The 15,837-nt window shown below is 40.7% G+C and overlaps 1 protein-coding gene across 1 annotated transcript in view; it reads left to right on the top strand.

Moving 5' to 3' along the window:
* npr1a (natriuretic peptide receptor 1a) overlaps positions 1-11,027 on the top strand; it is a 135,848-nt gene extending 124,821 nt beyond the window's left edge. Inside the window, exons 16-22 of the mRNA XM_056254509.1 lie at positions 935-1,103; positions 5,942-6,088; positions 7,025-7,148; positions 7,274-7,342; positions 9,045-9,219; positions 9,375-9,473; positions 10,769-11,027. Of these exons, the coding sequence (XP_056110484.1) occupies positions 935-1,103; positions 5,942-6,088; positions 7,025-7,148; positions 7,274-7,342; positions 9,045-9,219; positions 9,375-9,473; positions 10,769-10,920 (935 nt within the window). The 3' untranslated portion in view covers positions 10,921-11,027. The remainder of the gene's footprint in view (positions 1-934; positions 1,104-5,941; positions 6,089-7,024; positions 7,149-7,273; positions 7,343-9,044; positions 9,220-9,374; positions 9,474-10,768) is intronic.
* The last annotated feature ends 4,810 nt before the right edge of the window (positions 11,028-15,837 follow it).

Below are 15,837 nucleotides of genomic sequence, written 5' to 3'. Positions count from 1 at the left end.
ATAATCGAACAGACCACTGGGAGGTGGGGAAGGGGGGGGGGGCACCAGAGGGAGACGAAAAATGAGATTCACCTTTTTCTCGACTAATTTGGTCTAGGCCTATATTACTTTTGTATTGCTTTTGTATATTAACATGCTTTAGACATATTTTATTTGTTATTTATACTAGTAGCCTATTGTGATGATTTTTCACGACCCAGATTTTTTGGTGCCCCCCCCCAAGCACTTGGTGCCCTACGCGCAGCGCGTGATGTGCGTGTGCGGAGCGCCGGCCCTGTGTCCATGTACTGAACTCTTGTTATTTAACTATGCCAAAATAAATTCAATTTCACATTCTAGGGCACCTTTAAAGCCACAAGTTTGTTTGAGTGGCAACAATGGCTCAACCAAAAGTGTGAGTGAGTTTGAGACGGGACTATGTGCTTGATGAACAATGGCTAACAGGGTAGTGGAAACTTGTTTGAAAACTAGTAGAACCACACTTGTGTATAAATAAGCTACAGCCGTGTTGAAAGCGGTTCATCCAATCGTATTTTAGAGCCAGCTATGCACTTAAAGGTCCAAGAATGAAGATAAAGGAGCTTTTATTTGACATATTCCCAAGTGTAGTGAGACAGGAAGGTCCTGTCATCATCACTCGCATTGATTGCTGTGAAGACCAAGGTCTTCTCAAAACCTGTGAATGACACTTTCATCTCTTTTACTTTCTTTTTCTCACATATTTGCTCTGTCTGTCTCTGTCTCTGTCTCTCTTTTTCTCACACCAGCAGGAAGTCCGATCATTCTCACTGTTTTTTCTGTAAAATTTGATATGCTAACTCTATTTTCTAATCTATGCATGTTAGTTCCTGTGTGATAGAGAGTTGTGTAACTCATTGTCCGGAGAATGTTTATTTACATGTTCCTCCTTTGCTGTCTGTGATTTCTGGTTCAGAGATCATAGAGCGTGTGGTGGAGGGCCGGTGGCCGTACCTGCGTCCACTGCTGTGTCCTCAGAGCCACAGCGATGAGATAGGAGAGCTGATGCAGCGCTGCTGGTCAGAAGATGTCAATGAGAGGCCAGATTTCAGCCAGATTAAAGTACTGCTCCGCAAGAATAACCGGTACCTGAAACACAAATCATCTCATAAACAAGTGACTTTACAAATTGACCAAATAGCACTGCTTCTTTTTTTCAACATCAAGATTTTTGGTTGAAATTTGTATGCATAATGTAAGGTATATTTTCAGAACTGGTCGAATTCCTCTCTCTCTCTCTCTCTCTTTTTTGTTTTTGAAATTGAGCAAAACAAAAAAGAGAGACAGCACACGACAAGTGCACATTCCTGTCCGTGTTAGCTGCGGCCGTTCCCCTGCGTGCTTCAGTACCAAGGAGAGCAGTCCCTAAAAGAGCTTACATGGGTAGAGCGCATCTTTTTAAAGATGTCACTCTACCTGTGTTTCTGGATGCGGTCGTTACCTGCGATCACGGGAAGGTCACAAGTGCTGTATCGCGTGTCTGGGCATTGAACACGCTGAGGCAGCGTTCGTGGATGAGTCATGTACCCATTGTGGGAAGATGACCATCTCAGAGCTACGGTCGAGACTCTTGTTCCTGCAAAGGGGCGGACAAAGGTGATGCCCGGTGGGTGGGTCGTGCGATGTCCACTATGGTGGTCCAGGAACGCCATCTCTGGCTGTGTCTGGCTGACATGAGGGAGACCGACAAAGTCAGGTTCCTTAACTCCCCCATGTCCCAGACCGGCCTCTTCGACGACGCGTTCAAGAACTTCACCCAGCAGTTCTCGGCTGTACAATAGCAGACTGAGGCGATTAAACACATCCTGCTGCGGCGGTCAGCTGCTGCCTCCACACCATCGCCTGCGGCCCCTCAGTCTGCTCGTTGCCCAGCACACTCAGACCCCGCCATGGGCCGCCTCCCAGAGAGAGCCTCCTGAGCCACGTCCTTGTGTTCCACCTCGCTGCCCCACTGCGGGTACGCCTACGGTCCATTTGGTCCCGCTTGTATGGTCTCTGCAAGCCTGGCTAGAGCTCCCCAGTCCGTCTCGCTCGCTCATTCGGACCATCAGGCTCGGCTATGCAATTCAGTTTGCCCGGTGTCCCCCCAAGTTTCGGGCCATCCACTCCACTACAGTGAGAGCAGCCATTGCCTATGTCTTGCAAGCAGAGATCGCAGTCCTACTGGCGAAGGACACGATAGAGCCAGTCCCTCCAGCCGATATGAGGTCAGGGTACTACAGTCCCTACTTCATTGTACCCAAGAAAGGCGGTGGGTTACGACCGATTCTCTACAAGCCACCATTCAAAATGCTCACACAGAATCGCATTTTCGAATGCGTCCGTCCCCGAGGTTGGTTTGCAGCGATCGACCTGAAAGATGCGTACTTTTATGTTTTGATTCTTCCTTGACACAGGCCGTTTCTGCACTTTGCGTTCGAGGGTCGAGCATATCAGTACAAGGTCCTGCCCTTCGGCCTGTCCCTGTCTCCCCGTGTCTTCACGAAAGTCACATGAGAGAACAGGGCATTCGCATCCTCAACTATCTCGATGACTGGCTCATACTCGCACACTCTCGAGATCAGTTATGCGAACACAAGGACCTCGTGCTCAGGCACCTCAGCCAGTTGGGTCTTCAGGTCAACTGGGAAAAGAGCAAACTCTCCCCCGTGCAGAGGATCTCTTTTCTCTGTTCCTCACAGAGGAATGCGCTCAGTCGGTGCTGAACTGCTTAAACACGTTCAAAGGCAGGATGGCGGTCCCACTGAATTTTTTTCAGAGGCTCCTGGGGCATATAGCAGCGGCAGCTGCGGTAAAACCGCTCAGGCTGCTACAGCGCTGGTTTCACGGCCGAGTCCCGAAATGGGCGTGGCATCACGGCACTCACCGTGTGATAATCCCATTGGCATGCCACCAGACCTTCAGCCCGTGGTCAGACCCCTCATTCCTGTGGGCAGGAGTGCCCTTGGAACAGATGTCCAGAGTTGCTGTGGTGTTCACAGATGCCTCTACCACCGGCTGGGGTGCCACTTACAACGGGCATGCAGTGTCAGAGGTGTGGACGGGCCCCCAACTGCATTTGCACATCAACTGCCCCGAGTTGCTTGCAGTACGTCTCGCACTGAGCCGCTTAAAGAGGCCGCTACAGGGCAGGGACATGCTGGTCTGTTCGGACAACACTGTGACCATTGCGTATATCAACCGACAAGGTGGTCTATGCTCCCGTCCCATGTCGCAACTCGCCCGCCATCTCCTCCTCTGGAGTCAGAAGCATCTGAGGTCGCTTCGAGCCATGTATGTCTCCTGTGTGCTCAACCATGTGGCCGACGAGCTATCACGAGCTGTGCTCCCGGGAGAATGGCGACTCCACCCCCAGGCAGTTCAGCTGATCTGGAGAGAGTTCGGGGAGGCTCAGGTAGACCTGTTTGCCTCCTCAGAGACCTCCAACTGCCAGCTGTTGTTTTACTCCCTGTCCCGAGGGAACACTCAGCACGGACGCACTGGCAAACAGCTGGCCCCGGGGCCTCCGCAAATATGCGTTTCCCCCAGTAAGCCTACTTGCATAGATCCTGTGGAAAGTCAGGGAGGACGAGGAGCAGGTCCTTCTGGTGGCTCCCTATTGCCCCACCTGGACCTGGTTCCCAGAACTCATGCTCCTCGTGACAGTACCTCCCTGGCCCATTCCTCTGAGGAAGGACCTTCTGACTCAGAGACGGGGCACCCTATGGCACCCGGGTCCGGACCTCTGGAAACTCCATGTGTGGTCCCTGGATGGGACGTGGAGGTTCTAGGTGACTTACCCCCAGAGGTACTTAACACCATCACCTCAGTGCGAGCGCCATCTACGAGACGTGCGTACAAGTGGAACCTGTTCGTCGAGTGGTGTTCTTCTCGCCGAGAGGACCCCCGAAGATGTTCGATAGGGTCTGTGCTTTCCTTCTTGCAACAAGGGTTGGAGCGAAGGCTTTCTCCCTCCACCCTCAAAGTACATGCTGCCGCTATTTCAGCATATCACGACAACATGGCAAAACAGTAGGAAAGAACGACCTGGTCGTCAGGTTCCTTAGGGGGGCAAGATGGTTAAATCCTCCTCGACCCTCCATACCCTTGGGACCTTTCCCTGGTGCTTCGAGCAGTCCAGGATGCTCCCTTTGAGCCTCTGCAATCAGCAGACTTAAAGCTTCTCTCCATGAAGTCTTTGCTGCTGGTTGCACTGGCCTCTATCAAGAGGGTAGGAGACCGGCAGGCATTTTCAGTCAACGAATCGTGCCTAGAGTTCGGGCCGGGTGACAACCATGTTGTACTGAGACCCCGGCCTGTCTATGTGCCCAAGGTTACTACCACTACCATCAGGGACCAGGTGGTGAACCTCCAAGCGCTGCCCCTGGAGGAGGCAGACCCAGCCCTGGCTTTGCTCTGTCCTGTCCGCGCTCTGCGACTGTACGTAGACAGAACTCAAAGTCTCAGGACCTCAGACCAGCTCTTTGTCTGTTACGGAAGCCAGCAGAAGGGAAAGGCTGTCTCCAAGCAGAGGATGGTCCACTGGATAGTGGATGCCATCGCCTTGGCTTACCAAGCACAAGGCGTGCCCTGCCCTCTCAGGTTGCATGCTCACTCTACGAGAAGCGTTGCATCCTCCTGGGCACTGGCACGTGGCTCCTGGCTAACAGATATCTGTAGAGCTGCGGGCTGGGAGACACCTAACACGTTTGCTAGATATTATAGCCTACGTGTAGAGCCGGTCTCCTCCCGTGTTCTCACCCTAAACGGGCAGAAGCACTAAAAGGCCCGGCTCTGTCGGCTTGCTACACCCTACTGTGCACCCTTATTACTCCAGTGTGAAAAACCTGTTGAGTCCTCCAACACCCTCGGCCCGGATGTGGCGGAGCATCCGGCTCCAGGCCTTTATTAGTTGAATCCTTGAAAACCGGGTCTAGGCTGGGTCCCATATGTGTGACCCTGCGGGGATCCCATATGTGTATTCTGCCACGGCTGTTCCTCAACAGAAGCCTGGGTCTTTCCCTTGGGCTAAAGTCACCCAGTATTTCATATGCAGTACAACCTTCGGGTTAGTCCATATGTATATCTCCCCATAACTCCTTCGGGGAAGAAGATGGGTTTCGCAGTGTTCTCCTTCCTAACAGAAAGGGCACGCTTTCCCAGTGTTATCCAATAATCTCACTGTATGGGTTATCCCGGAACAACAGTGACAGATACACTCTGTGTAAGCCCTCTCCTATTGTCCTTCCAGGCAAGAAGGGGAAAGCGGCTTGCACGGGGCGCTGGATGGGGTCAGCAGCTGTGGCGCTTTGGTAGGGATTCCTATTCGTCGATCACGACGTACGTCGAGAGTAACCAACTGATAGGGAACATCTCGGTTATGTATGGTAACCCTCGTTCCCTGAAGGAGGGAACGGAGACGTATGTCCCGTCTCCACATCTACTGCGGCCTGCCAGGGCAGCCAGCTCATCGGCTCGGCTCCTCAGCAAAAAGCTGAAGTGCAATCGCACATGCTGCTCGTTATATACCCGCACTGTGTGGCCGAGCAGCTGTTGCAAATGATTGCACGCCAATGTGCATTGGCTCGGTCAGTTTCACTCGAAGTAGATTGGCCTCTCTAGCAAGATTCCTATTCGTCGGTCACTCACGATGTACGCCTCCGTTCCCTACTTCAGGGAACGAGGGTTACCATACGTAACTGAGACGTTCATCTACATAAACTCTCATCGGTAGTCAATCAAATAAAAATATTTAATATTTCTTAATAATATGTTTATTAATTAATATACTAATCATTATATATTAAATCAACGTTGTGTATTATGGGTGTGAATTCCACAAAATTATTTATTTTGTGGAAATCTGCATGCACTGCCCATGCTGCAGTGATCAGACACACATTCACATCTCGTCTCTGCCTCACCTTCTCTGTTTTGGCCTCAGTGGATATGGTTCCAACATCCTGGATAACCTCCTGTCCCGTATGGAGCAGTATGCCAATAACCTGGAGGAGTTGGTGGAGGAGAGGACGCAGGCGTACCATGAGGAGAAACGTAAAGCTGAAACTCTGCTCTATCAGATCCTCCCACAGTGAGTCCCACACATACAGTATCTTTCTTATTTATAAATTATTTTTATTCCTGTTTATTTCTGCTTTTTGTTTTGGAAGCACTACCAACACCTTAATAATGATTTGTTCAAACCAATTTGCAAAGAGTTTGTAAATCACACAACTAAAAATGTAAGATCAGTATGATTTTGTAGGGGTAATTTATGCTTTTATGCATCAAGGATGGATTTAATTAATCAAAAATTGCATTAAAGGCATTTATAATGCGACAAAAGATGTCTGTTTCAAATAAATACTGTTCTTTTGAACTTTCTATTCATCAAAAAATCCTGAAAAATATGTTGCATGGTTTCTACAAAAACATTAAGGCAGCACAACTGTTTTCAACATTGATAATAATAAGAAATGTTTCTTACGCAGCAAATCAGCATATTAGAATGATTTCTCAAGGATCATGTGACACTGAAGACTGGACTAATGATGCTGAAAATTCACATCACTAAAATGCACTAAAATATTCACAAAAATATTTTAAAATAAAAAATTTAAATATATTGAAATAGAAAAGTGTTTATAAATTGTAATAATATTTCCCATTTTTGATCATACAAATCCAGCCTCTGTGAGCATAAGAGACTTCTTTAAAAAAAAAAAACGACCTATTTACCCGCCCAATACTTTTGATCGGTGGTGTTTGTAAAAAACTAAAATGTGAGATGTGTAATTCCAATGCAACATTTATTCACAAAAAAAAATATTTTGAACCGGTTCTTTTAAATGATTCATACAAAGTGATGTGCACAGATTTTATACACCATAAAAAAAGAGCACAAGCAACTGTAGTGGGGTCTAAAAGTCTGAATCCACAAGGCATCTTTTAGCTTTTTTGTCCATTGAAATGCTTTTCTCACTGGCATGAGGCCGTGTCTCATTGTTTGTGTGTGTTTTTGTTTCAGCTCAGTGGCTGAGCAGCTGAAGCGAGGTGAGATGGTGCAGGCAGAAGCCTTTGACTCGGTCACCATTTATTTCAGTGACATTGTGGGCTTCACCGCATTATCAGCTGAGAGCACACCAATGCAGGTAAGAAAACCTCAAGGAGATGCACGGAAATAATTAAATGCTAATTTTGTAGTTTACTGCGACAATCATGAGTACAGTACTGAGTTAAAACAGATTATCTATTTGTCGATTTGTACATGCCACAGGTTGTGACGGTGCTGAATGATCTCTACACTTGTTTTGATGCAATCATCGACAATTTTGATGTGTACAAGGTAATTCCAGACAGTCATTACATTCAGCATTTGTTCAACAACATGAGCGCTTGATTAGTTTAAGTGGCTGAGATGCATCTCACAATCAGTGAGCCGATTACAGAAATAATATACTTTAAAGGAATATACTTAAAGTTGCGACCGACTTTACTTCAGTATTGTGATGTATTTTCTGAGTGAAAATAGAGGGTGTGGCTTGTTTTTTTCCACTGGGAATTGATTGAATCTAGAAAAGTAGGTTCCATTCACCTCGATGTCAAAGCAGACTGACATTTGAAGGTGATGTTCTACCAAAGACGTCATCAGAGAACGAAGGCCATATTGATTAAAGATTACAAAGAGTGTGCGTGTGCGTGTGCGTGTGCGTGTGCGTGTGTGTGTGTGTGTGTGTGTGTGTGTGTGTGTGTGTGTGTGTGTGTGTGTGTGTGTGTGTGTGTGTGTGTGTGTGTGTGTGTGAGAGAGTGAGTGAGTTAACTTGCACGGATGTTTGTTTACCACAAGACTAGTAATGTGCACTCACAAAATAAATAGCATTTTAATCAAATGTTTCATTGTTAAGTCCAATCTGAATAATGTTTTCAGGCACTTTATTACATGTTAGTTGCAATTAAATAAAAATGTTTTTGACCCGCTAAAGTAGGACTTGAGTACATCTTTATATGTAATTTCATAATTCTATTATCTTAGAAATATGGTTAAAGTTTACCATTGAATGTACTGACAAACATTTTTAAGTATACTATAAACATACTTTAATTTCATTTATTGAAATTTGAATGTAAATAAATGAGTAATTACATATCAGTAATTACATTTATTATGATAAAATTGTAATTTAGTACATTTAAAATATATTAACTTTAAATGTAACACTGAATTACACACTTACTTTATAAGCGCTTTATGTTAGTCAACACATCAAAATAAGTGTACTTCTTTAAAGGGTTAACTAACCCTAAACCAAACCCATATCCCATTATATAGTCCATGTTATAAGTACAAATTGTTTATTAATATTACTCCGTTTTTATTTGTATAATTACAGTGTAAAAATGGCACCTTAAAATAAAGTGTATTGAAATGTAAAATCTGGTAACACTTCATTTTAAAGTGCCCTTGTTACACATTACATGTCGTTACTATAGTAATTACTACAAATTGTGTATAATTACATGCAACTAACCCTAAACCTAACCCTATAGTAAGTACATGTAGTTAATTATTATTACTTAGTACTTAAATGCATATTTAAACTGTAACACAGACACCGTAAAATAGTGAGTGACATTTTATTTTACAGTGTCCTTGTTACGTTACATCTATAGTCTCCATAGTAATTACTATAATATCTGCATAATTACATGCAACTAACCCTAACCCAAACCTAATCCTAACCCTATAGTAAGTGCATGTAGCTCATTAATTTTACTCAGTACTTAAATGTATAATTATTACACTGTAACAAGGACACCTTAAAATAAAGTGTAACCAAAAATCCTAATTATGTTAAAAACAAAGTCATGAAATACTCTATTTAAGTACACATACAAGGCCTTTAATTTCATTAATATTATAATATCTGCTAGTATAGATTTTTTAAATATACTTTTAAGATTTGAAATACACTACAAGTGCACATTCAGTAGGATCATGCTCTTCTTATTTACAAGGGTAATGATGTGTTTTTGTGTGGCGCCCCCAGGTGGAGACCATCGGCGATGCGTACATGGTGGTGTCGGGACTTCCCATGAGGAACGGGAAACTGCATGCACGCGAGATTGCCCGCATGTCTCTGGCTCTGCTGGAGGCCGTTCACTCCTTTCGAATCCGTCACCGACCCAGCCAGCAGCTCCGCCTACGCATCGGCATCCACAGCGGTGAGGATCATGGGTCATGAAAGTGTTTAATAGAGTACAAGTAGAGCACAGAGCAGTCTGCCCTCACTGGGACGTATCTGTTTGTTCATGACTGACTGTAATGGAGAGGTTTGACTGGCGGTAATATGTTTGAGTGTGTGTTTTCATGTGTCCAGGTCCTGTGTGTGCAGGGGTGGTTGGTTTGAAGATGCCTCGGTATTGTTTGTTTGGCGATACAGTCAACACATCTTCACGTATGGAATCCAATGGAGAAGGTGAGGTGCCTCCAGACTTTTAAAGGGGTCATATTCTACACTTGTTGCACTTATTTTTCCCTGAAGTCCATTTATTATGTTAGTGAAGGTTTTTTTCACTGCAGTATTTGTAATTTACACTTCTGTTAAAAGTTGGGGGTCGTTTCGTTTTTTTTTTTTAAATATATATATATATATATATATATATATATATATATATATATATATATATATTTGAAAGAAGTATCTTATGCTCACAAAGACTGCATTATTTGTACAGTAAAAAACAGTAATACGTTGAAATATTGTTACAATTTAAAATAACTTTTCTATTATATATTAAATCTATTATATTTTAAGATGTATATTCCTATGATGCAAACCTGAATTTTTAGCATCATTACTCTTCAGTGTCACATGATTCTTCAGAGATCATTCTTAAATGCTGATTTTTCTTATTATTGTCAATGTTGTAAACCGTTGAGCTGCTTAATATTTTTGTGGAAACAGCAATACATTTTAGCAGTCTTTGATGAGGTTCAAAAGAATAAAAATCTTTTGTAACATTATTAATGTTTTTACTGTCACTTTTGTTCAATTTAATGCATCCTTGATGAATAAAAGTAGTAATGTCTTTTAAAAAAATAAATAAAATGTTTCTGACCCTAAACTTTTGAACAGTAGTGTGGTTAAAAATTATCATTTCTGACGGATGGAATGGAACCCATTTTTTACTACAGCATCTTTAAAAATGATATATATAAATGATCTCTGTAATGATTGGTTAACCTCTTTGAATGTGAAACCCGGTTCTATTCGTTTATTCAATTGAACTGATTAGGGATTTGTAAATCACTTTACAGAGTAAAACTGTGCAGTGGGGAGCCATAATGATCATATAATATACAAAAATATAGTAATAAGTAACAGTATTATCCTGGGAAGAGCAATGACAATTTGAAAACTCATTCATCAAGTGGATGATGAATCCTTAAATAGCTGTTAATATTTACATATGTTTGGTCATATTGGTCATTTGGTTTCGGTCATTATTCAGCAAGGATCATTAAATTGATAAATTGACATTAAAAACATTTATTGTTTTTACTTATTTATTGTATACTTCTGATGTCAGACTCATTTTTGCTTTTTAATTGATATAAATTACAATAAATTATAAACTGCATTTCTTTTGCTTGCAACTAAACAATATAATGAACCTTAGTTACAGTTATTAATTTGATAAAAAAAAAAAAAAAATAGTGTGTTATTTTTTTTTTTACTAATCTACTGTGTACTGATACATCTTCCATCAGCCCTGAAGATCCATGTGTCAGAAGCCACACGGGCCATACTGGAGGAATTCAACTGCTTCCAGCTGGAGCTCAGAGGGGATGTTGAGATGAAGGGAAAGGGACGGATGAGGACGTACTGGCTGCTAGGAGAGGTCGACTCCAACAATGCCTAAAAACTGACTGACTGACAGAAAAAGAGCTACAAAACAAACACATCTAAACAAATACTGGGACAGTGTGGAACACTGCAGCCCTTCACTGGGACGAAAGGACGAAAGACTAGACTCAGAGAGTAATGTTTCAAAACTTTCATCTCCCAAAGTTTCATGTTATTGCTTCATGGGAATCTCGCTATGACTGTTTTTGCCAAAGTAAACTCAAAAAGAAAAAAACAATACTTGAGCAGAATGGTTTAGACAAATGGATGATGACATGACACACCATCAGATTGGTGACTGTTGAGCTGAATGTTTAAGCACAGGACCTTCTGCTGGTGTGATATTATACCCGTCCGGGTCTTGTAGGAGTTTTGAATATTGTTTTGTCGTGATAGGTCTTTGTCCAGATTTTTTAAAGCAGTCATCAGGAGTTGGTTGGGTCTTTTTGTTGTCGTTCATGTTTTTGGTCATACAAAGACACAGTGCTGTAGTCCATGTATTATTATTTTTTTATCCATTTGAAATGTTCTCGATTCCTCCTCTGGGATGCAGTGATTCAGAGTTCAGTTCAAAACTCTTCCATCGGTTTGAACCACAGATTAAAGTTACGCACAAAAGAGAAATAATAATAAATGTCAAGTATAATTAAGAAAGCATAGAAATGTTCAATGATGGATTTTGTTCTCAGAGCTCAAGACCATTTCCCTGCAGAAATCCACAAATATTGGGGTAGGTTTACACGACAACGATGCTCTAAAAACAGAGAGGTTTTTCCTTTGTGTTTTTTGCATGCAGACAACAACGTTATCAAAATGATTCACGTTCACGCGGATCTGTGAAAATGACTAAAAACGCTGTATTATTTGGCAGTAGTTGGCGATCTCACTTTGTAAAGAAACACTACGCACCTATAGACTGAACACGTAGAACGCATGTAGGCCTACATGACGTCACCGTTCCCACAAATTTGTGCTTCTGTAGTTTACACTGAGACAATAACGTGTAAATGAACGGCCAAAACGCATACAAAAAAAACCGGACCCTTGATGTTGCAATAGTGTTTCAGCTAAAACTAGCCCACGGATGTTCTTGTTCATTTAATGCAGGATTTACTTTCCCCTCAAAGTCAAGAAATGCCCACTTTTAACTTCCGTAAAGTGACATTTCCAAATGGAACTTGATTTTATCCATCAAGATCAAATTTGATCACTGATGTTATTGGTTAATATTATTTTTGCTGCATTTATGAAATCAGAGATTCCACTCTGATTCATTCATGTGCTTGGACTCAAAAAATTGGGGTCAGTAAGATTTTTTTTTTTTTTTTAAGAAATTGATACTTTTATTCAGCAAGGATGCATTAAAATGATCAAAGTAACAGTAAAGACATTTTATCTTTTTTAATGTTACAAAATATATCTATTTCAAATAATTCTTCATCAGGAAGTCTTTTGTAAAAATGAATCACGGTTTCAACAAAAATATTAAGTAGAATCAATATTGATAATAATAAGAAATGTTTCTTGAGCAAGAAATTAGCATATTAGAATTTCTGAAGGATCATGTGAGACTGAAGACTGGAGTAATCACTGCTGAAAATTCAGCTTCACAGGAATAAATTAAATTTGTATTACATTCATGTAAAGATACTTCACAATATTACTATTTTTACTGTATTTTTGATCAAATAAATGCTGCCTTGTTGAGCATAAGGGACTAAATCTTACTAGCCCCAAACCTTTGAACAGTAGATTATGGCAAAATATGTAATTCTGTCACCTCTGTATTCTCTTGCTAAATATTTAAGAACAAAGAAAGTATGTGACACACAGCTTTAATAAAACAAGACCAATAATGATGCAGACTAGATATTTGAAATATGTACTTCCATTAAGTCGAAGCTGCTGCCATTTTAATTGTTTTACCCAAAATTCCATGTTTCTAACTTGCAATTATGCGAACAACAAAGATGTGAACAGTTTTCAGAATCTGGAAACTTATGGTGATTCAACTACATATTGTTACATTTTAATGGATTATGAAAACATCTCTTCAGAATGTGATGAATGCGGATTAGAGCAGGAGAAGTTGTATGATATAAATAAGTACATTTTGACTTGTGTTTTCAATAAGCATAATATCTATGTTAGGTTCAGAGCTTGAACCATGTACACATCATACACCTTTTAATATTTATCAGCTCAAATTGTTTTGGAGATCTGGGCAGGTCTTTCAAATCTTCATCCTCATTAAAATGCACACAGTATTTTCTGATAAAGTATGAACTTTTCCAGCCAACATCTTCCTGCTGTGCACGACAAAATCTCAGCTATGCCAATTTCTATCCAATGAAGCAAATGTCAAGTTTAAAATCAAGTTGAATCACACATTTCCTCCCCATTCTGAAAACGTTCACAGATTCTGGTGTTTTATAAAGTGTAAATTGTGCAGCGCTGCTCACCTCCCTGTGTCTATAAGCTGAGATAATGAGGATTTGGACAGAAACTTTTCCTGTTGCGATGACACCTTCTGAGCCATCAAATCTCACTGCGGGTCAGAGTCATCTGTTAAATTTCGGTACAATCCGAAATCTTTGATCCATTCCCTGTGTCGATGACTGCATACATTACATCCTGAGAGGAAACAGTCCAACGATTCTCTAATGGCATTAAAAGCTTCGGTAATAAATAAACATGAATGTCTGTGCTAGATGTAAATAAATGCGGTGTTTTCTCACATCACTTATCTTCTGCTGTGACAACTCTCAGTCAAACTGTAGCAATGCACCATGTGGACATGATGGAGGACGTCCTGTGTCATGAGATCCTGATTGATAATGTCAGATGTACAGTGTTTAAGATGCAGCTCTTCTTGCTTTCCTGTTCGGAGGGCATGAATAATGATTGTAATGTTTTATCTGTCTTCTATGTGTGGTTTGGATAGCTGGGTCTGTGGGTGTCATATTGGTATATTTACTACAAAGTCTTCAAGTGAAGTTCAAATTGATTATTGTGTTTTTTTGGTTATGTTCGGGGGAGGTGGATTGTGTAAAATAAACACATTAAAAACACTGAGCCTTTACAAATTCTTGTGCATTTAATGGTGTAATGTGGTATTTGTCACAAAGTCAAGCTTTTAAAGAATAATGCATCTAAGAGACAAGTGCTGTTATATAAGCACTATTCAAGTTTGGCATATATAGAGACCATTTATACTGGGGAAAATTGTTATGCGTGTTATTTTCTGTTTGCAAAAATCTTTACCTTTTCCATTTTTACAGTATAAAATGCATCTTAGTTTAATGTTTAACCCTCTGGGGTTGTTCGTTTAACAGTCACACTTGGGGTGTTCGGGTCCAAATGGACCCAAAGGGCAGGATTCATATTTTTTTTAAAAAAATCTTCTTTTTTTTCTTTTTCTTTTTTTTTATAATATTTTTTCTTTTCTTTTTTGGTGTTTTGAGATAATTTCAAAAATAAAAATGATTTATAATTAATATTAATGCAATAATTATGACCCATTTTTTCCCCATTGAATATAATAGCATTTTTTTTTTTTTTTTTTTTTATGAAAGCTGTATTTCATTTTAGAGTCAAGCCTAGGCCTCATGAAAGCAATTTTTGAAATGAGATGGATGTCATCTGGTGGACAAACTGAGCATTTTAAAAATTCAAAACCCATATGTAATCTGAATTTATTAGTGTGTATGTGTATAAAAGTGTGTTTGTGTGTGTGTGTGTGTGTGTGTGTGGATGTGTCTGTTTTGCACTCTTGATGTTTTATAGATTCACCCCTTCACTGTTGTGTGCTTTTTTTCTGGATCGTGGCTGATTTGTAGATTGTACGCACAAAAAAACTCTGTATTTTCACATTTTTGCCAATTTCCCATTCATTTCCTATGTGGGTCCATTTGGACCCGAAGGTCCTGAGTGTGACTATTTTTTTTACAACCACTTAGACTATTCAAATCCTGTCCCCAATTTTTTGGGCTGTTCATATACCAAGTACCAACAAAGTCACCAAATTTCGGACCATTCCGATAAAGCTTTGATTTAAAAAAAATAAATATTTAAATGCTTCGGGTCCATTTGGGCCGAACAACCCCAGAGGGTTAAATATTTCTGAAAAGCCATTCATGTACAATATTTTAAAGCTAGATATGTTAAGATAGCCTTTTTAACTTCATTTCATTTATCAAACAAAGGTATACTTCTCGAGTCAGTGTCAATAAATATCAGGTTTCCACTGTGACAACTTATCCCAAATACTCAAACAATATGCCCCGTTATAAGCTCAATGTGTTAAATGAGCTATATTTTTTCTAGTCGAAAACTAAGGATATAAATATAATATATAAACAAGGCTTTGTGTGTGTACAAAAACTGATGCCACGCATGGCAGTCAAAAGGTACCTATTTTATTTTTATTAATGTACTATATTTTAGTTCGATAATGTTTTTTTATTTAATATTTTGTATTTTTAGGGGATTTTATGGTAGTAAATTATTTTTAATTAATAGTTATGATCCATTTATTACCTGTTAATCACTTTTTTGAGCATAGACCTGAAAATGAAATTTCCAACAAACTGTCGTAAATCTTGAATGCTTTGGAGCACACCCAGACAGCAACATAAGTTTCGGCCCAGATCCAGGACACATCTGGTACATGTGGATTCCGCGCCTGGAAGGATTTGGCCCGGATCTGGGCAGACACTATGTTGATGTCTCGGCAGACTTAAGTTTGCTATCTTTTTAAAGAAAATACTGAATTGCTGAAGTGAAAAGAGTTTAAAAAAAATTACACTTAAAAAAGTTATAGAATAAGCACATCACCTTTGTCAAGGCCGGGGAGCAGCCACATTCACAGTCCAAGCCGGCAGCTGGGCTGTTCACCTCGGCTTCGGATTTGGAGCTAAAAGTCGATCTGGGG

This window comes from Rhinichthys klamathensis, unplaced genomic scaffold (assembly GCF_029890125.1).
Source record: "Rhinichthys klamathensis goyatoka isolate OS25496 unplaced genomic scaffold, OSU_Roscu_1.1 h1tg000111l_1, whole genome shotgun sequence".
Classification (NCBI taxonomy): Eukaryota; Metazoa; Chordata; class Actinopteri; order Cypriniformes; family Leuciscidae; genus Rhinichthys; species Rhinichthys klamathensis.
This window is presented reverse-complemented; position numbering and strand designations above follow the sequence as displayed.